Here is a 22,444-nt window from a genome sequence, read left to right on the forward strand (position 1 = left end):
AGATGTGGGCCTCAGGTGCAGCAGCTAATTCCCTTGCCCTCTAAATCAGCTCGCGCTGACCTTGTGGTAACCTGCAGCTGTCAAAGCTGGCTCCCATGTATCGATAGAAGTGTAATACGTAATGTTTGAATTCTTTCCTGATCATGCCCTTGAATATAGCGAGGTTGTGTGGAAGATAATAAATGTTTCCCCGAATGTAGCACAGTTTCAGGTGTTCCCACCATACGTCTTCAGATAGATTCGTAGATAATTGTGTTCGTTTATCCTCCGCAAAGTTTGAGATTTTTCAGAATTTAGAGCTCCTTGTGGCATGGGGAATGATCTTGTTCTTAAGCGTGTAATGAGGAGACGTTCCAAACGTTTTTTGGTGAATCGGTGAAGGGAGTGCGGCATACTCCATGGTCTCAAGGGGCACGGTATATGAGTTCGTGCGCCTCTTGCACGGTGCTTCGTTCTCTTCCAGACCCTTGTATCCGCGTGGCCAGGTGATGTTGACTTTCTTCATTGGGGATGGGATCATATTACTGAAGCCTTCAGGTATTCTCCCGGCAGCCTACACTCTACTGGCTTTTGATAGTCCGTAATCATATGTTTACGCTTCATCGATACTTTCGTTAGGCAGATTCCAACTTCCAACTCCAACTTCCGCTTCGGTTCTGTATGTAGGAGGGTAATTCACTCACAAAGATGGCCAGAGCAGTCAATTACGGCAATTGCTGCATCGTACTTCCGTACATCCCGGAGTCGGTGTATACAGTGTTTTTATAATTTTGACACTTTCATCGAATGAACCCGATCCTGTATATCGCCTGCCTTCGTGAAGGTTTCGATCTTTGTTTATAGTAGAGGATAGTTTTTATGTGGATTCACTGGATCGGTGACATTTCCATCATGGCGCACAATATTTTCTTTTCCAGGGAGGGGTGGGGGTTTTTTTTTAAATGGTGGCCCGTCCCGATTTTGTTTTTTCAACCGCTCCCTTGGTACTACGAGAGTGGTTTATCTGATTTTTAAGGTGTTACAAAGACACAATTTGGAGGCCTTTTCGTCATCATCGCCGTCAAAAACTATTTATGGCCACTGCAGGATGAAATCCTCTCCTATTGACCTTCACTTGGTCGTGTTCTGCGCTGCCCGAGTCCGTTCTTTGCGTCCTAATTTTCTTCTTTCGCCCATCCATTGAGTTAATGCCTTTCCCAGTCTTCTAGACTCATCTCTGGGTATCCATTCTGTTACCCTGGTGGTCCACCAGTTGTCAGTCCGTCTCATGGTAAAAATTGTGAGGTTGAGGGCTGCCTTGTATGCTGTCCTTATGATGGTATTTTTTTTTAATTTTTTAGGCATGGGTAAGTTTGTGCTACGGTAGGCTCGGCGATTTCCGGTTCGGGAGCAGCGAATGAATGAGTCTTATCGTTTCTTCTTCTGTCATTCTTGCTCTTCGCTTCGTTAGACGCTGTATAATGCGGGAAATTGGTTAAAGATTTCCTTTATTTTGGCGAGTGTGAGATCCGCTCTGCCGCTTTACTCCAGAGCAATGCTGAGCATTCTTACGTGACTGTTCTCTGGGACGACATCCGTACTTGGAGTGCGCAGCAATTTGGCCGCCGCTACTGTGGTTCCGCAGCGGGTAATGGACGAGGCGTTGTAACCGAGCGAATGATGAGAAGACCGACGACTGAAAGAAAACGAAGGGGGAGAGTGGCGCGAAATTGTTAGGGGAGCGGCCGTTTGCCGAGGCGCCACGAGACGATCCTCAGAAAGTGTGTGGGGGAAAGCAGTTGCCGAGCCCGTGCCGGACACGTGTGTGAAAACCGCCCTCGGCGCACAAGAAAGGAAACGCAAAACGAGGCATCTATGAAAGCAAGCGTCTTGTTCTTTTAAGTTATGAGTGCTGCATGTTCATCGGTTCTTCGGGTCCTTCGTCGTCGTTCTCGTTGCGTGGCTCATCCGAACCTCGGGAAATTTCCGCGGGAGGTTCAAACACAATTTACAAAACAAGCTCGATTGCGCCCATAGAGTTTCATACAATTATACACTAGAGGGAAATCTGGCGCCACTGTCTACGGGAGCCGCGCTTCGGCGAGCGTTCCGTCATGTACCGGGCAGGCACCATGGAGGAAAGAATACTCAGGAGAGGCCCCTAGCATCCCAATGCATTGCGAAAAGTGTGGAGGAAGTTACGTCATTTTTCTTGAGCCCATGGACAATGTTGCTTACTTGTTTACAACTGCGGCGGCCAAATTTGGGCAAATAGAACGGACAAATTTTTAAGGCGCTTGGTATGTCGCTGCCTCGCTACGCTTGCAAACCAACGCAGTCGCTACGACAAACGTTTTTAAATTAGGCCAGTTTGAAAACTCTGCCGTCGGAGGCGTCTGCGCTCGCCATCCCGCGAGCCTGTTGCTATGACAACTGCCTGTTGCCCGCTCCCCATTGTCGCCGCTGCTTTTCCGGCACGTTCACGACTAAGATTTACCGTTTGTATGCAATGGAAATACATATTTATGTGGAGCGGTCACTCTATTCGGAAATGTGGTGTATTTACCAGAGTAAATGTTTTTGACGCGGTCTTAGGGTGGTACATTTTGTGGTGAGAGGTCTTAGTGTGGTACAAAGTGAACACGCAGCTTGTTTGTGTGATTACCAGTGCGATATAGCAGTGCATTTCGCATTTAGTTGGTCTGGTGAGCCCTACCTGGCTTAATTTTAGAAAAACGTCTTTAGCATTTCCGAAGCTACGCTGGGTTTTTTTATTCCCGTGCGTGCTATTCTGTTTCTTCCGGACTTGCCGACAATTTATTTTTCTGTGGTTTCATTAAACCACCTTAGCTATTGATATAAGACGTGAGTGGGTGCATATTGTCACGAAGACAAAGATGACGCAGTTGTCTTCAAATAAAAATAGTTAATTGGAGCGAACTTGTGCTCCCCTAACAACTCAAAGAATACACAGGCGGCGAAACAGCAGTCAAAAAAGTGACGTGCGCAGGCTAGTGTCGGTGAATCGAATGCCGCGGCGTCTGCTCTGCAGGCTTTTATCGTTCGGCGCGAGTGTTTCTCGAACCATCGATTTACATCCAGAACATTGTAGATCAAAGAAGATTATTCCAGGCCATTGACATTAGGGCGAAATGCTCTCCTTATGCGAATGAGATAAGCCGTGCGGCATAAACATAAAGAATGGAACATGCGCTTCGCTTGGGACACAAAGAACACAGCCGGGAGCAGCCGGGCAGTAAAAACAAACCATAAATAAACAAACCAAATGCATGGTTCGCGGCAATATCTAACGATGCACAGCCTTTGAATATACTTAACATTTTCGCGTGGCTTGTATTCCCATAAAAGGCACACGTTTTTGTCAGGTATTGGATAATCACATCCCCGAAGCATATTTTTCTACGGCGTACATGTTCGAAACAAATGCGCATTTGTTGTCCGCGCTGCAAAACGAAACCGGCCTCTCACTGTGCTAACATCAAGTCTAAACGAGGCGACAATAGAATTCACTTCTGACTGACGTGTTCGGAGGGGACAAGGGGTTATATGCTGCTGGCGTCGCCGACATCCGTAAGAGCGGCCAAGAAGCGCGCAGAACCGCCTCCCCGGGTGGCTCTTGTAGGCGTTCGAGCACTCTACCACGGCGCAGCTGTTTTTGAAGTGCCCTAAACGTACTGTATGCTTACAGACGTCACCAGAACAAGTTGTTTAAGGTGCTCTAAAGCACAGAAGCGAAAAAGAACTGAAACCCTGCATAATCCCCTATCAGCTACGCAGCGCTCATCCCGTAAACGTTGTGGCGCAGCGATGGTGAAGCTCGAGGCGTATATACAGTAATCCCTCGTTAACTCGAACTCGAAATGTCGAAATGTCGGTTAATTCGAAACTTTTTTTCGCCGTGCATTCACTTTCTATAGGCGCCATGTATTTGCCCCCCCCCCCCCCCCCTTCATCTCGCAACGTTTTTTCGAGGGACTGCGCGTATCTTGAAACGCTTACAGAGAGGGCATAAGGCAAAGTCCGCTACAGGCAGCTAATAAGGTCTCCGTTCGAAAACTTAGCTCCCACTACGCGCCAAACGCGATCGTGAACGGCAAATTTACGCTGTACGAGGCCGATGTTCCTGTTACCGGAATGCTGTCCGGCGGCTACATCGTTGAGAGTGATGTGGACGATGCAGCTGATCATGAGGATGAAAAGGAGCCCCGAGAAGTGCCTACAACGACAGAAAGAACAAAGGCACTGCGCCTACTTCTCATTAAGGTAGAGAGTAGCCGTGGCGACCAACAGTTCATGCAATGCATTGAGCAGTTCGGGAACGCTTTTCTGGGTCCAGATGCGAACGTGAAACAGGCGAGCATCACGCGATTCTTCCTTTCGCGATAATAAAAAAAGTTGTTTGTCCTGCTAACTTTTTTGCATTTATTACGAAAGCGCCCCTGTGCAGTGGAGCTTTTGTTACCAGCATTAGCTGTTATTTCAGAGACCTTGCCACAAATTTTCTGGCTTTCGCTTAATTAGAGACTCCACTTACCTCAAAATTTTCAGCGGGTTTTACGACTTCGAGTTAACAAAGGATTACTGTACTTAGTTTCATTTTAGTTCGTTCCCGCTCCTAATCTATGCCATTAATTTTTGAGAGACTCGCGCTAATCTTTTGTCGCCTACTTTAGTTAAGTGGCCCAATGGTGGTACCGGCATCAATTCCGGTGAAAACACGCCGCGGTGGCTCGGTAGGTAAGGCTGCTGAGGCCAAGGACCAAGGACGCGGGTTAAATTTTGGCAGTGACGGCTGTTTTCTGATGATTGCAGAAAACGAAAACGCCCGTGTATCGACATTTCGGCGCACGTTGAAGATCCTGAGGGGGTCAAAATTAACCCGGAGCCCTCCACTACGGTGCGCCTCATCACCTGCGTTGCGTCGGTGCGTTTCCCTACAATCAATCAATCAATCAATCAATCAATCAATCAATCAATCAATCAATCAATCAATCAATCAATCAATCAATCAATCAATCAATCAATCAATCAATCAATCAATCAATCAATCAATCAATCAATCAATCAATCAATCAATCAATCACTAATTTGACAAACGTATAGTAGAAATACGACAGACGTAAGTAAGGAACGGTACAAGCCTACTGGTAGATGTCTCAGCGAAAGGTTCAGAGAACGCGATTTCAGCGCCGGAATATCGACTACTGGCCATTTGGACTGACATTGTCGGATATGCGCCTGTGTTCCTAGTCTTTTCTCTAGAAAAGTGTAGGCAAAGAATTCCGACGAACACGCTGGACGCGTCGCTAAAGCCAGCAAAATAGACACAGAGATTCTCGCATGAACATGGTGTCAATCCTGCTACTTGATAAGAATTCCACTTCTTGACCATCAATTCACTTCGCCAAATGATGATTTACATGACGCTATCATATCCCGCCACTGTGCATTTCTGTGTTGCTACTGCTTTTTGATCCTCTCCGCTGCATTTATGCAGTTATGAAAAGGCGAAGTTCATTGCCAGTGGAGTGTTGAGTCAACACTTTTAATTTGTGCCTATTGTTAATTCTGGTTTGTTATCTTTATTATTATACAATGAGCCAAGTGAAACGTGTTAATGTAAAATCGATATTTCGCCTTTTTTGTTTCAATAGCTTCGCGTCGATAGTGCGTAGTATTCCTGTGTGGGACTTAATTACAACCATCGAACAAAATGGAAAAGAAGACCTATCTTCAGTGAGGTTACGCAAGGCCCGCTCAGTTTCGTGAACCCCATGATTGACAACCATGTATCTATTTCGTTTCCTGATGATGTGTTTTCAGGTTTGGGCTTGAAGCAATTTTTATTCACGGGATAAAAATAGCCAGCCGTTCCTTATAGAAAACCACTGGGCTTCTTTCTGTCCGTACGGTGTATGTTCGAACGCTGGAAACGACACAGGAAAGAAAAAAACGGCAAAATAAAGGCACGACTTATAGGAAAAGTTATTTCGAGTTGGTGATTCTGCAATAGCGGAGCTGCCTAAACCCGACTTCTCTGGTCACCGAAAAATATCCCGTGCGCTAACGGTTTTTTGTTTACTCTATTCTCCAGCGATGGAGAAAGGGCACGCAATTTATGTGCGTGGCCAGAAGCAAGTTTAGTGCGCCCAACACTGGGGGGTCTGAATGCTTCCGTGTCTTCACATGCAAGCCTGCAGCGTTCCCAAGAGCGGAGGCCGTAAGGTTTTCCTTAGATCCGGTGCCCCTTTCACGACTCCATGAATGTACCGTGAATTTTTTTCTCTTTTTAAAGCGCAGACGATGCACAGGCGATCGTGGATGTATCGACAGCGTTCTGACGAAATGAAGTGTAGTTCTGCGCTCAATTTGCAAGCGTTTTTATGAGGCCGCTTCTTTTTTCTAGTTCTGCGCATGCGCGCACGTGCATGCACAGAACTAGACGTGCACGTGCATGCGCACGTGCATGCGCGTGTCACCCCATCCTCATACAGGCGCCATATGGGGATGGGGTGACACGCGAGCCAGTAATCTTCGTCGTCAGCAAGAGTTCTCTGAGCAAGAAAAGCTATAGCTGCCTATTGGTTCAGTGACCTCAAAAACGTATGCCAGGACGTTCCGTCCTAACTATGTTTTACACAAAGACGAGTCATATACCTCTATAAGAAATAGCCGTTTTGTCGACCGATTCTCCCCATTTGTAAAAGCCGTGGGTGACCTCTCAGTTTCGTCGCTGCGGGTAAGGCCCTGAAGCTTTCCACAATTGGAAATACAGAATATCACAAAAGCGCCGAGCTTACACGTTCGGTGCCAGTGTGTCCCAAAGATTGTATAGCTCGGAGCGGAATGCTTGGTTCCTATTGAGCCAGAGTACGTTTCTATGTGCGTTAAATTATCACAATACGTAATATGCGCGCAAAAGTTATTTCAATAAAGGATTGATGTCCTATGTTTGTATCCGGAAAGAAACATAAACTTGTCACCATGGTACATAACACAATTAGTGCTTTGTTCAGCGTACTTTTATATTCGGTAACCCAACCACTATTTTACGACTATCACAATACTAAGGCGAGCGAGAGACACTACCAAAATAAGAAAAAAAGAACCTAGAGGGATAGCGGTACGGTCTGTAACGTAATGCTACATAAAATTGGGTTTTCATACCAAGCTACGTCCTTCTTATATTCGCTGTTTTAGAAGGAGAGAAAGACGCCCACAGGAACTCACGCAGCAATAACGGTGAATTTTATTTAAGTTGCAGTGTTTACGTTACGGTATTAGGCTGAAAAAAAAAACGAAGAAAACGCGGATGTCACGAAATGGTAGCACTCTAGCGACAAGGAAAGCCTTCTTCCGCAATCATGCACACGTTCGACACGTCTAGCTAATGCTGCGGTCTTCTTTGCGCACACTAAGTTGTTTTGAATGACCCACTGTGAATGCCGTGACCGCGGGGCACGTCATTCCCACTCGCTTCGCCTTGGATGCGCTGTCTGGGGACTCCAGACAGCGTGGAATGAAGGAAGCCTGTGCACCCTTGAGCAAAGAATCGTTGCAGAGCCTCAGCGTGTCTGTGTGAGTGTGCGTATACTTTGCCTTTCTTCGAGAACGTTTTTGGGGCTACGCGACGTCGCAATGACTTGTGAGGTAACTATTCAGCCCTTATGCGCGCCTGTTGGTGGCAGGAAATTGTTAACTATACCCGATTGCAGCCGCTGATGACTTCAACTCGAGTGGTCATGCCGTGGTTGCGTGCTCTCTGTCACTGCGCTGGCGTTTACGACCGACCTTACGTAACAAATGCTGGTTTGCCACCCTAATGGCGGCGAAGAGGCGGAAAGCGCTGGTACGATGTCCGCGGAGAAAATTTTCTATTTGCACAAAACAGACGATTGGTCGTTCGGTATACTCGTCCTGGAATGTTTTTTTTTCTTTATTCGTACGATAGTTCTCTGGTTCGTCAGTGTCTCAGTTGGTGTTTTTTAGGTCATCACAGAAGTGCTCTTCGCGTGTCGCGTTTTTTTTTCTTTATGCATTCACGCTTAGCATACTTCTGCCCACCTGGAAGCAGTTCGTGTAACCACACCTAGCGTTGGGGTTGATTGCACGAAGCACGCACTGCTAGCTATCATTTTCCGTAAAACTGTCTACTCCGTGGGCCGAAGGAGGACTAAGAGGATAAGGAAAGGGGGTGTTCGTGTAGCCTCCACCCAGCTTCCGTCTTAGAAAAGGACCTACAGGAATTACATACCTAACGCTGCATCGGAATGGGCCACCGATCACAATTTTTTTCTGTTTGGGTTGATCTGCTTCATCTGGAACGCTCATGTCGCCGGCTTTGAGAGAAGAGCTGCTTGGATCGCGTATGACTAGGCTATCAGGGCGCTGCGAAACAGTGCACGCGTGATGTTCAAAGGCCGGGGACATGCAAACTCTCCTGCGAGGGGAGAACATCAGTCTCGAGGGCGTATACATTTATTCGATGTTCGCTGGGATTTATAACGGTTTCCACACGCCATGCTTAACGGAAAAAAACATGTAACATGTCGTATCTGTCGCTCACGAAGAAACAAATTTGTGTCACCCGTGGCCGAAAAGAATGTTTTTTTCGAGGAATAATTCAAGCGTCGCAACGCCATGCCATGAATAAAGGCAAATTTGGTGAAGCATAAAGAGGAAGGAAACACCATTACGAGAATGTAAACCTGGGCACAAAACATTCCACCCTTTTTTCTATAGAGGTAAATAATTTCAGCGTTCTGTTGCAACATTAACCGCGGTCATGACATAGGGATAATATTTACGAACGGCATCATTATTTTTCTCCAGATGAAACGAAATACAAACGTTTTACGTTCGCAGTTTAATAACCTGATGGTCGCGTTTCAGTTTATGTTAACTGTGCATGAGTGAATTTTTGCACATGTCAAGCACTAAAATATTTGAGTCGAAGATTCTGTGGGCTTCATTTCTTTCGGGTGTGTATACATGACCCGTGTCCTTCTGTGGGGTGCTCACTTTTCTAGATATTGATATTACCTGTGGAAAACGTTCCCTTATTGTTACTTTTTTACAATGAATTATCCGTCGCTGATATCCGTTACTTTGTTTAATTACGATGTTCGTGTAAGTTTTTCCTCGTTTGTCCTTTCGTTTTTTTTTTCTTGCGAGCTGCCTATTTTTCTTTTTTCAGTAGTTGGTTTGCGCTCTGCTCAGACAGATATCCCAAGTTACGCGCACCTGCTCCTTTTTCCTGTAATAAGTGAAGAATAATACTTCGGCGTACACAATCGTCGAGAATGCTATCATCGGGAACCCGAAAACGTGCACCAAAATGTACAATTGCGTGATTTATCTCCGATGAAGTCAAATTATCACTTGGCGCAGTCTTAGTATCGAATTGTGGGGATAGCACTTCCGAAATATGTCCGAGCCGCGCCGTTGTCATGTCATTCCTGGTGTATCAGTAGCGAAGAGAGAGAAAGACAGGGAGAGTACTTTCACCGAAGGGAGAAAAACACAGAAAAGGTGTCAGACAGATGATATAAACAGTCACAAAGGCTCTTGATGAGGACAATTACAGTTCTGTGCCTCAGGATCCTGTTTGGAGAGAGAGAGAGAGAGAGAGAGAGAGATTGGAGGGTGCCGTTGACCCCTCCAATCTCCTGCTCGTTGCGCAGTTTGTCCCTGTTTGTAGCTACAGCTACATAGTCTTCTGGGGACTACTGCTTGGTGCGTCAATAGCAAAGCAATGGCTCAAGAATCCAACTGAACACACGCTAGATTGGTCCTTACGATAGGAAGTGAGAAAAAACGCGTTAAAGCTGATTTGAAGAGAGGCGAGGTAAGAGCAGGAAGAAAAAAAATACGTCAGCTCAAGATTCTTGACCTTGGACAACGTGAAACAAAAGGTCTGAACAGATAGCGCGCAATCAGCGCGAAAGCGAGAAAATTGAATGGAACTGAGCAAACCTCTGTTTCATTCAGCAATGGAGGAGGAAACGGCGGCGGGGGTTTAGCGTGCTGGGTAGAAGGGGAAGAGAGGAGAAAGTGTTGCGGGAGATGGGCTGCAGTATACTATAGTCTGTCGACCACATTCCCGCCGCAACAAGCGGATACGTGGCCAATTTTCACGGTCTAGCTGTACACTCGAAGAGCCGCGCCAGCAACACGTACGTCGCATGGGCTCTCGCTTTGGAGACTCATTTCTCCGCAAGTACGCCTCCGATTTGCACGGAAAGTGCCCCATCAAACAGGTTAAGTCACCCGAAACGGTCCGATACTGGACATAACCAGGGGAACCGACTACCGACGAGGAAAGCGACGACCAAGACATTGTCATGGCTGACTCACTGCAAGCAACATCTAGCGCCGAGAACACTTCTGCTCCACCGCCCTGCGTTCCTCCACCACCATCAACTGCTAAGGCTCCGACGACCGCATAAGTAATGACATCCCACACGGCGAGTCCCGCGCCACAGACCACACCGGCCATCGTGAGTGCCGGCGTAGATGCATTTCCAGCAGAGCTGAGTAACGATGTCAGAGATCACACCCCTGAGATTTCTGAGCATCATGATGACATGGAATTCAACACAAACAGCGCCCGTACAATCTTCCCGCCAGGCCCCTGGCAACAAATTCTCTCTGATCGAAAAGCTAAAAAGGCTCAGCTGGTCCAAGATCCACAACACCACAGCGCAAAACCACCCGGGCTACCTCGACTGCCAGAAAATGACTATACAATCGTCTACCGCCCACGCACCAGCCTGAACCTCTCTGCCTGGACCGATCGAGTCATCACGAACGGCCTACAAGCCGCTAGCGGCATTGAACCCACCATGTTCCAGCAATTTGTCATCGTACAAGTGCAGACCCGGCAAAACATCGTGATTGCCACCACAGCCGACGAGTGTCATGCATGGATTGGAACCGACAACAACGAACACCGACCTGCCCAATGCTCTCGCCTCGGACGACGCACCAATCCTACATGCACGACTCCTAGGCTCCACCACGTCGGCTGTCATTACCTTTGGCGGTCAACGAGTGCCCTTCTACATACGCGCGTACGGCAATTTCACCCGCGGCCGCCCTTTCCGTCACACCGCCCAACTATGCACGCTTTGCGGTGACCTGGGTCATCGCCGCGACTTATGCCCAAACCCTGGCACGCGCATCTGTTCCATTTGCCATGTTAAAAATCCCCCCGTCAACCACATCTGCAACCCGGCCGCAATGCCAACTATGTGGGCATCCCCACCTTACGGCCAGCAAGGACTGCCGTCGCGGACTCCACCCGCCACTACCGCCAGTTCACGCTCGAACCAACCAGACGTACCTACTGCCTCCACCGCCACCTACGAATGTACAAATGTCACGGGCCAACGTCGCCACTACAGCATTCAATTCCAGGATGAGCGAGGCTAGCATTACCAAACAATTTCCCACTGCTCATGACCGCTTTCCCGTACAAACACCATTGATCAAGACGTTTTCCCCCCTACCCACCAACTCCCCATCCCCCGCTGAACTTTCCCTTCTCAAGGAAAACGCAGTATTAAAAAACGCATCCTGTCCTTTGAAAAAACCGTCCACAAACTGCTAGAACAAAATGTGCGCCGTCCCACGCCCTTTACTCAACCGCTTCACCCGTCCTCCATGCTATCCACCAACCCCCCGCGCCCGACGCCGCTACCGTCCACACCCAACCTTTCCCACCTCTCTTACACCCCTCCACACCGCCAACCACCCTCCCGGGACCAGACCCTTTACCGTCAGCGTCAACTCCTTCCCATACTGACTGCGACGAAAAATACCACCAGCTCGAAGAAAAACTGACTCAAACACAAGCCTCCTTTACGGCCACCATTCAATACACCATCGTGACGACCGTTACCGAAACCGTCGCCCGCCTCCTTGAACCCCTGGCTGCCCGCCTTACCAACCTCGAGCACATCATTGCTGAACTAACCCCAGTCACCCAGGAACAGGCCGAACGTATCGTACACTTGGCAAAAACCATGCCCGCTCCCCATAAAAAAGCCAAGGCGACTACTTCTCAGGTCACCCCACCTTCCGGCCAGCCTGAGCCCCTTATCTAACATGTCTACCAGGCCTCCAGCATCCCACCCATCTCCATCAGGACTGACTATTTGGCAGTGAAATTGTCATACGTATAAAAACAACCAGCCCTCCCTGACCCATGTAGAAAATAAAGGTGGAATGGGTGGTTGAGACAAGCGAAGGCAGGGGGCGCGGCACGATCAGAAGAGGAAGATCGGCCGCGCTCGCGTGCTCGAGCTTGAGTGTTCCGTGACCACCACGAGAACCGGACGTCTGGGTCCTGCTTTCCTTGCTTGATCCGCCACACGCTGGTGCCGAAACCCGGGAATCGAGGCACGAGTGGACCTGACTTTGGAAGCGCAGCGGCTGCGAGGCTCGTGAGGCCTGGAACCTTCGCGCCACTTGTTCCGGGAGGCCTTGCCCTCGGCCGCTGCCCATCATGGCTCGTGCCCACGCCGACCGTCGTTTTTCTACGCCACCCCTTCCATTGGAACGCCTGAAACTACGCCGAAGTTTCCTGCGAGAGAAAATCACAGGGCTCATTACGGCAATCGACGCCCTTCTCAAGGACCCGGCTCCGCATGTGATCGATCTGACCGCCAACATTTACCACTTCCACGACACGCCGAGCGAGATACGGGCCCTCGACGCTGCAATTCAAGGAAACCTGACCGGCGACAAGCTGAAGGAAGACATTGCCGTATCCCATCATTTTGACGACAAAATGCGCTCCTGTCAAACGCGCGTGCTGCTCCACCCGCTTGGCAAAGCCGCTGTGAATTCAGCCGCCGGTGGCTACGTCCGAACCACCTGGAGGAGTGACAATCGAGAGCGCATGGGTGTTCCCAACGTACCGCAAAACACCCACTTTGTCTTTTTTCCGACGGTTCAGGCAGAGACGCGCCAACAACAGCCCGAGCACACCATGCACGGCGAACACGCAGCCAACATAAGTTTGTCCATTTGGATGGCGCCTGGTGACTCTGCTGTCAACGCCACTCACGGTGAGACTCCTGTAACGAAACCATGTACAGTGAAAGCAGATGACCTCACCCAGCGTCAAATGATTGTCCCGATCCGCCGTCAAAGTACCAGCCTCGCCGTCTTCCCTGACAGTGAAAGCATGCTGCTTTCGAGTGACAGGAATGAGGCCCACGGTGACGATAAGGCAGACGCGTTCATGGCGTCCTCTTCTACAACTGATGAACCTGCCTTCACCCCTTCTCGTGAGGCATGTCCGCGTCCGCACCAGATCAAGGAGCTCAGTGATAATGGCGAGAGCGAGCACAGCGGGCCTCCTTGCCAGCCCAAGATATTGTCGCCTGGTGATACCACCCACAGTATGCACCTAGATAACGCTCCTAAAGGAAAGAAAACCGTCCGTTTGAAGTCGCGACAAAAGGAATTGAATAGTCACCCACCTACCCGAACGAAGCTGAGGAGCCTCGCCTTGCGTCACGTCGTGGATAACCGTGACCGCATCCCAGCTAGATACCGAATATTTCCTCCAGTCTACAGATGCCCGCCAAAATCGACTCCTTCGCAAATTTTGAAGCTCCGGCCGGCATCCCGATTCCGAATCTGGCGCCTCCCCCGACCGTGTCGAATACGGCACAGCGCGGAATCACCATCACTTCAACTAGACAGCTTGAGAACCGGAGGTGACAGCTATACGAACACCATGTGTGGCGGATCAAGCAAGGAAAGCAGGACCCAGACGTCCGGTTCTCGTGGTGGTCACGGAACACTCAAGCTCGAGCACGCGAGCGCGGCCGATCTTCCTCTTCTGATCGTGCCGCGCCCCCTGCCTTCGCTTGTCTCAACCACCCATTCCACCTTTATTTTCTACACACTCCCCGGCCCGCCAAGAAGTCTAAGGGTTAGCTTCAAGGAAGTAGAGCCGTTGAATGGGCCGCCTGATTTCTTGACCAGTTGACAGGCGGAGTACACAGGAGCGGGCGATTCCGTCGCGTCCGGGTAGCAACTTGGCCACACGGCCGAGTCTCCAAAACGTTGGGGCGTATCCTTCATCGTGCACTACAACCACGTCTCCGACTGCGAGTTGGTGTAACGTATGTGAGGGCGCTTCGTGAGCGGACCGCAGAAGCAGCAGGTATTCATTCCGCCATCTTTGCCATAGGCGATTTGTGACGTTCTGTCGGTGCCTCCAGCGGCGTGTCAACTCGGAGCTTGTCGACGATGGCTCGAATGGCCCGAGGTTCTGGGGGAGGCACGTGTTCGGCTTGCCGAGCCAGAAGTGAGCCGGCGTTATGGGATGAGGTCCGTCGGCATCCGTGGTCAGGTACGTCAAGGGCCGGCTGTTGATAACCGCCTCCACTTCACACAACGTGGTTGCCAGTTCCTCAGCTGTCAGAGAGTTGCGCCCAAGGGTACGTCTCAGCGTCTCTTTCGTTATCCGAATCACTCGTTCCCACCAACCGCCCCACCACGGTACCTTCTCTACGTTGAATTTCCAAACAATGCGCTTTCCGCTGCAGAAATCTTGGAGTGTGGCGTCGGTGAGGGAATGGAAGGACTTCGCACAGTGTTTAAAAGCGAGGGCGTTATCGGAGTATACCGTGGCAGGTATTCCGCGGCGAGCAATGAAGCGCCTGAAGGCGAGCAAGAAACTTGACGCTGTCATCCCCGTCGTCAATTCCAGGTGTAGAGCCCGCGTGACGCCGCACGAGAATACGGCGACGTATGCTTTGACTTTGGAAGGGTCGTTGGTACGGCAGTACAGAGGATCGCAGAAGTCGACGCCCACAGTAGAGAACGGGCTTGTTTCCGTTATGCGGTCACGTGGTAATGGTGCCGTCGGTGCTGTCTCCGGTGTCAGCCTGCGCCTTCGGCACGGCAAGCAGTGGTGGAGGGCTTTCTTCACTGTCTGGCGCCCTCGAATGATCCAATAGCGCTGGCGGATCTCTGCGAGCGTGGCTTCTGTTGCAGCGTGCAATAGGCGCTCGTGGGTTGCCAGAATAAGCAGCCGTGTTAAATCGTTCTTTCCGGGCAGAATGATCGGATGTCGCACTTCGAAAGGAGATTGTAAGCAGTGTAGTCGTCCCCCCACGCGGATAACTCCAGCGGATTCCAAAAAGGGCTGTAGACGAAGCAGTCGGGAAGTCCCCACACCAAGCTGGCTGTTCGATAGAGCTTCCCGGTCTTGGGGGAATGCTTCCTGCTGTACTGGAGAATCCAGTACAGTTCAGCTTCTTGGACTTCGTTAGCAACCAGTGGCCCAGTCATCGATGGACGTTGCGGTAAAGCGTTGTTTACGAAGCGTCGAACCCAGGCCGTCACTCTAAGTAGCCGTGAGTAGCGGCTGTAATCTGAAATTTGGCATAGCGGTTCCGGTGCCGAAGACCCCACCGGGCAAGATGACGCCAATGCTGGTGACGGGTCGACGAAGTCAGCGGCTTCCTGGGGCTGGTTCAATGGCCACAGGTTTTCTGTGTGGGTGATCCATGATGGTCCATGCCACCAAAGCTCTGAAGTTCTGAGGACTGTTGCACTTATTCCGCGTGTGATGAGGTCGGCAGGATTGTCCTTGCTGCTGCAATGCCCCCATCTGCATCCCTTGGTCAGGCGCTGGATCTCTTCGACGCGATTTCGGACGAAGGGTGGCCACCGGCTAGGTTCCCCGCATATCCAGTGCAGGGCAATCTGCGCGTCCGACCAGAAGAACGCACGTGTGGCTGATAGGCCAGGAACTCGCATTAGGTAGTTGTAAAGGCGCGCTGCGATGAGGCAGGCAAGGAGCTCGAGGCGAGGCAACGTCGTCGCCTTGATAGGGGCCACACGACCTTTGCTGATCAGCAGATTTGCCTCAAACGGGTTACCATGCGCGGAGCGTCGGCGGACGTAGACAGCTGTGCCATATGCTCGCGGGCTAGCGTCCGCGAAGAAGTGGATTTCGATGGACTGCTCCGGGTAACCTTGGTTGTCTGATACGTTTCGTGGCAAACAAAGGTGTTGCAGCTCGGTTAGTTCGGAGCACCATGCGTTCCAGGCGGTGAGTTGCTCACGTTGTAGAGGACTGTCCCATGGGTGCCGCAGCTTCCATAAATCTTGAAATATAACCTTTGCCCGGACCGTGAATGGTGCCAAGAAGCCTAGCGGATCGTAGATTCTTGCAAATGTTTGTAGCAGGGTTCGTTTGGTTGTGGGCTTGGTGTTGATAAACGCGGCCACGTTTCCTGTGCTGATGAGCAGCGTGTCGTCAATGCGGTTCCAGCTCACCCCGAGAACTTTCATTGTGGTGGCGTCGCCACCTTCATCCTCCAATGCGAGCTTATCTCTTATGAACAAGTCCCGCAGGGAAGAGATGTTGGAAGCCCATTTTCGGAGCTCCATTCCGGCTTCGGCCATTACAGCCTTTGCTTCCGCATATATCTGATGAGCTCGGTCGACGTCGTCCATGCCAATGATGAGGTCGTCGACATAGAAAGACTCTCGCAAGATGGCGGCGGTGTCCGGAAACTTTTGTGATACTCGCAGATGGTGGTGCAAAGTGGCGGCGAGCAAAAAGGGACTCGATCTCGCACCAAAAGGAACCCGTGTCATTCGCCACTTCACTACTGGAGGAAAGGGCTCATTCGGTGTAGGAAGGCGCTCCACCCACAAAAAACGTAGCGCGTCCCTGTCCTGTTCCCGAACAATCATCTGGAGGTAGGCCTTCTTTATATCTGCGACCATGACCACGGGATAGCACCTGAATTTAAGAATGAGCCTTAACAGGTCCGCATCCAACTTGGGCCCCTTACAGAGAATGCTGTTCAGCGAAGGTTGCCCCGAAACATGTGACGAGGCATCGAAGACCACCCTTAGCTTGGTTGTGACGGCGTCCCGACGAACCACACCGTGATGCGGCATGTAGTACCTGGTTGTCGAGCATTGGTCACCGTCATGCTCGGGAACTCGTTCGGCATGGCCGTCGTTGAAATACGTCCGGATTGCGTTGTCGTACTGGGACAGCAGCTGAACTAACCGTGCCCAAACCGTCCCATGCGGCATCGTCGGTGGTTACAGCGTCAACTAGAACCACACGGCCCACTGCAGTCTACCTGCAGACTTGCCGCGCATGGGCGACGGGTCCCAACGGTCAGCTTCTGGTGAGGGTTCTGCTAGACACGGGCAGCCAGCGGACGTTCATTCGGCGTGACGTTTCGCGCGCTCTGGGCTACTCCGTTGAAGGCGTTGAGGACCTCAAGCTGGTCACATTCGGCAAGAGCCACCATGCAGCAGCTGAGAAGTATCCTCGTGTGTCAGTCACGGTGGCCAGCCAGAACAACGGCAAGCAGGTGGTCATCGACGCCCTTGAGGTCCCAAGTATCTGCGTCGTTACGAGTCCCCCAATCACCGATGACACGCTTAGACTGATGCACGACCATGGTCTTTTCGCCGCTGACACTTCGCCCGCGTCGGCTTACATGGATGACCACATCAGCATCCTAATTGGGTCAGATTTCTACTGGAAAGTTACCTCGGGGAACATTTCACGGCTGACTCCGCACCTGACCGCCGTCGAAACAATGTTCGGCTGGACTCTCCAGGGTGCACACTCCGACGAAACTGGCTGGACTTCGGGATCATCTAGTGCTTTATTCCTGGCCCTCATGGAGCCCTCGCTGGATGACGCAGCGGCAGATAACGAGTTATCGTCACTGTGGCGACTGGATGCTATCGGGATCAAAGAAAGACCTGATGCGTCAGTGCTGGACCGCGCGGCCGTAGAGCAATTCGAGAGTGACGTGAGGAAGAATGGCGCGCGGTACGAGGTTCCACTCATGATCCAGGAGCCAGGGCTGGACGCCAGCGCTGACAACTATAGGCTCGCAGAACAGCGGTTGCGTGTGCAGATGCGGCGCTTTCGTGGTCAGCCTGAGCTGCTGTCCCAGTACGACAATGCAATCCGGACGTATTTCAACGACGGCCATGCCGAACGAGTTCCCGAGCATGACGGTGACCAATGCTCGACAACCAGGTACTACATGCCGCATCACGGTGTGGTTCGTCGGGACGCCGTCATAACCAAGCTAAGGGTGGTCTTCGATGCCTCGTCACATGTTTCGGGGCAACCTTCGCTGAACAGCATTCTCTGTAAGGGGCCCAAGTTGGATGCGGACCTGTTAAGGCTCATTCTTAAATTCAGGTGCTATCCCGTGGTCATGGTCGCAGATATAAAGAAGGCCTACCTCCAGATGATTGTTCGGGAACAGGACAGGGACGCGCTACGTTTTTTGTGGGTCGAGCGCCTTCCTACACCAAATGAGCCCTTTCCTCCAGTAGTGAAGTGGCGAATGACACGGGTTCCTTTTGGTGCGAGATCGAGTCCCTTTTTGCTCGCCGCCACTTTGCACCATCATCTGCGAGTCTCACAAAAGTTTCCGGACACCGCCGCCATCTTGCGAGAGTCTTTCTATGTCGACGACCTCATCATTGGCATGGACGACGTCGACCGAGCTCATCAGATATATTCGGAAGCAAGGGCTGTAATGGCCGAAGCCGGAATGGAGCTCCGAAAATGGGCTTCCAACATCTCTTCCCTGCGGGACTTGTTCATAAGAGATAAGCTCGCATTGGAGGATGAAGGTGGTGACGCCACCACAATGAAAGTTCTCGGGGTGAGCTGGAACCGCATTGACGACACGCTGCTCATCAGCACAGGAAACGTGACCGCGTTCATCAACACAAAGCCCACCACCAAGCGAACCATGCTACAAACATTTGCAAGAATCTACGATCCCTTAGGCTTCTTGGCACCATTCACGGTCCGGGCAAAGGTTATATTTCAAGATTTATGGAAGATGCGGCACCCATGGGACAGTCCTCTACGACGTGAGCAACTCACCGCCTGGAACGCATGGTGCTCCGAATTAACCGAGCTGCAACACCTTTGTTTGCCACGAAACGTATCAGACGACCAAGGTTACCCGGAGCAGTCCATAGAAATCCACTTCGCGGACGCTAGCCCGCGAGCATATGGCACAGCTGTCTACGTCCGCCGACGCTCCGCGCATGGTGACCCGTTTGAGGCAAATCTGCTGATCAGCAAAGGTCGTGTGGCCCCTATCAAGGCGACGACGTTGCCTCGCCTCGAGCTCCTTGCCTGCCTCATCGCAGCGCGCCTTTACAACTACCTAATGCGAGTTCCTGGCCTATCAGCCACACGTGCGTTCTTCTGGTCGGACGCGCAGATTGCCCTGCACTGGATATGCGGGGAACGTAGCCGGTGGCCACCCTTCGTCCGAAATCGCGTCGAAGAGATCCAGCGCCTGACCAAGGGATGCAGATAGGGGCATTGCAGCAGCAAGGACAATCCTGCCGACCTCATCACACGCGGAATAAGTGCAACAGTCCTCAGAACCTCAGAGCTTTGGTGGCATGGACCATCATGGATCGCCCACACAGAAAACCTGTGGCCATTGAACCAGCCCCAGGAAGTCGCTGACTTCGTCGACCTGTCACCAGCCTTGGCGTCATCTTGCCCGGTGGGGTCTTCGCCACCGGAACCACTATGCCAAATTTCAGATTACAGCCGCTACTCACGGCTACTTAGAGTGACGGCCTGGGTTCGACGCTTCGTAAACAACGCTTTACCGCAACGTCCATCGATGACCGGGCCACTGGTTGCTAACGAAGTCCAAGAAGCTGAACTGTACTGGATTCTCCAGGTACAGCAGGAAGCATTCCCCCAAGACCGGGAAGCTCTATCGAACAGCCAGCTTGGTGTGGGGACTTCCCGACTGCTTCGTCTACAGCCCTTTTTGGACTCCGCTGGCGTTATCCGCGTGGGGGGACGACTACACTGCTTACAATCTCCTTTCGAAGTGCGACATCCGATCATTCTGCCCGGAAAGAACGATTTAACACGGCTGCTTATTCTGGCAACCCACGAGCGCCTATTGCACGCTGGAATAGAAGCCACGCTCGCAGAGATCCGCCAGCGCTATTGGATCATTCGAGGGCGCCAGACAGTGAAGAAAGCCCTCCACCAGTGCTTGCCGTGCCGAAGGCGCAGGCTGACACCGGAGACAGCACCGACGGCACCATTACCACGTGACCGCATAACGGAAACAAGCCCGTTCTCTATTGTGGGCGTCGACTTCTGCGGTCCTCTGTACTGCCGTACCAACGACCCTTCCAAAGTTAAAGCATACGTCGCCGTATTCTCGTGCGGCGTCACGCGGGCTCTACCCCTGGAATTGACGACGGGGATGACAGCGTCAAGTTTCTTGCTCGCCTTCAGGCGCTTCATTGCTCGCCGCGGAATACCTGCCACGGTATACTCCGATAACGCCCTCGCTTTTAAACACTGTGCGAAGTCCTTCCATTCCCTCACCGACGCCACACTCCAAGATTTCTGCAGCGGAAAGCGCATTGTTTGGAAATTCAACGTAGAGAAGGCACCGTGGTGGGGCGGTTGGTGGGAACGAGTGATTCGGATAACGAAAGAGACGCTGAGACGTACCCTTGGGCGCAACTCTCTGACAGCTGAGGAACTGGTCACCACGTTGTGTGAAGTGGAGGCGGTTATCAACAGCCGGCCCTAGACGTACCTGACCACGGATGCCGACGGACCTCATCCCATAACACCGGCTCACTTCTGGCTCGGCAAGCCGAACACGTGCCTCCCCCAGAACCTCGGGCCATTCGAACCATCGTCGACAAGCTCCGAGTTGACACGCCGCTGGAGGCACCGACAGAACGTCACGAAGCGCCTATGGCAAAGATGGCGGAATGAATACCTCCTGCTTCTGCGGTCCGCTCACGAAGCGCCCTCACATCCGTTACATCAACTCGCAGTCGGAGACGTGGTTGTGGTGCAGGATGAAGGATACACCCCAACGTTTTGGAGACTGGGCCGTGTGGCCAAGTTGCTACCCGGACGCGACGGAATCGCCCGCTCCTGTGTACTCCGCCTGTCAACTGGTCAAGAAATCAGGCGGCCCATTCAACGGCTCTACTTCCTTGAAGCCAACCCTTAGACTTCTTGGCGGGCCGGGGAGTGTGTAGAAAATAAAGGTGGAATGGGCGGTTGAGACAAGCGAAGGCAGGGGGCGTGGCAGGATCAGAAGATGAAGATCGGCCGCGCTCGCGTGCTCGAGCTTGAGTGTTCCGTGACCACCACGAGAACCGGACGTCTGGGTCCTGCTTTCCTTGCTTGATCCGCCACACGCTTGGATCCTCCATACGCTGGTGCCGTGAAACCCGGGATTCGAGGCACGAGTGAACCTGACTTTGGAGGCGCAGCGGGAGCGAGGCTCGCGAGGCCTGGAACCTTCGCGCCACTTGTTCCGGGAGGCCTTGCCCTGGGCCGCTGCCCATCATGGCTCGTGCTCAAGCCGACCCTCGTTTTTCTACGCCACCCCTTCCATTGGAACGCCTGAAACTACGCCGAAGTTTCCTGCGAGAGAAAATCACAGGGCTCATTACGGCAATCGACGCCCTTCTCAAGGACCCGGCTCCGCATGTGATCGATCTGACCGCCAACATTTACCACTTCCACGACACGCCGAGCGAGATACGGGACCTCGACGCTGCAATTCAAGGAAACCTGACCGGCGACAAGCTGAAGGAAGACATTGCCGTATCCCATCATTTTGACGACAAAATGCGCTCCTGTCAAACGCGCGTACTGCTCCACCCGGTTGGCAAAGCCGCTATGAATACCGCCGCCGCCGGTGGCTACGCCCAAACCACCTGGGTGAGTTACAATCGAAAGCTCACGGGTGTTCCCGTGCCGCAAAGCCCCCACTTTGTAACTCTCCCGACGGTTCCAGCCGAGTCACTCCCAGAGCCGCGTGAGGGCCCCATCCGCGATAAAAATGCACCGGATGCTCGTTTGGCAATGATTACGCTGATTGAGGTTCGCAACGCTGCCCGCGACGACCCTCAGCCCATGGAACCAGTAAACGACAAAGCAGAGGATCCTCTAGGCGTTCGGGTGTCCGTCCAGAATGATCTTACTTGCATGGGCGTCCTCACTGCCGACCACAGCACTGTGCCATAGAGTGAATTCCCTGAAATTCCGCACTGTGACAATCCTGCTGAAGCGGCCCTGCCTGGCGGTCCGCTCCAACAAGCTCGCGAGGGGCCTCCAAGCAGGAAAGAAGTGAAGAAGCCCCCTGACGTCGAAATGGAGAAACCAGGGAAGACTCTTCTTGCACAACCACGGATTCTAACCGGCAGAGACGACCCTGCTAGAGTACTGCAACGGCAATTCGAAGTACCAGAAAATCCGCCAACTGAAGCCACACCGAAGAACGTTAGTGCAAAACCGGCAGAATCATGACGGGGTTGCCAGCGACCCTATCCCTGAGAGCAGGCGCCAGGTCTGCAGAAGCCAACCTGAACAGATTCCGCCATTAGTTTT

At 51.9% G+C, this 22,444-nt stretch overlaps 1 protein-coding gene across 1 annotated transcript; it reads left to right on the top strand.

Moving 5' to 3' along the window:
- The first annotated feature begins 16,528 nt into the window (after window positions 1–16,528).
- On the top strand, window positions 16,529–19,364 carry LOC144160600 (uncharacterized). The gene is made up of 2 exons (XM_077691844.1): window positions 16,529–16,553; window positions 17,128–19,364. The coding sequence occupies exons 1-2, from the start codon at window positions 16,529–16,531 to the stop codon at window positions 19,362–19,364; spliced, it is 2,262 nt and encodes a 753-aa protein (XP_077547970.1).
- The last annotated feature ends 3,080 nt before the right edge of the window (window positions 19,365–22,444 follow it).

This window comes from Haemaphysalis longicornis, unplaced genomic scaffold, assembly GCF_048455015.1.
Source record: "Haemaphysalis longicornis isolate Haplotype H1 unplaced genomic scaffold, Haemaphysalis longicornis Haplotype H1 scaffold_1, whole genome shotgun sequence".
Lineage (NCBI taxonomy): Eukaryota > Metazoa > Arthropoda > Arachnida > Ixodida > Ixodidae > Haemaphysalis > Haemaphysalis longicornis.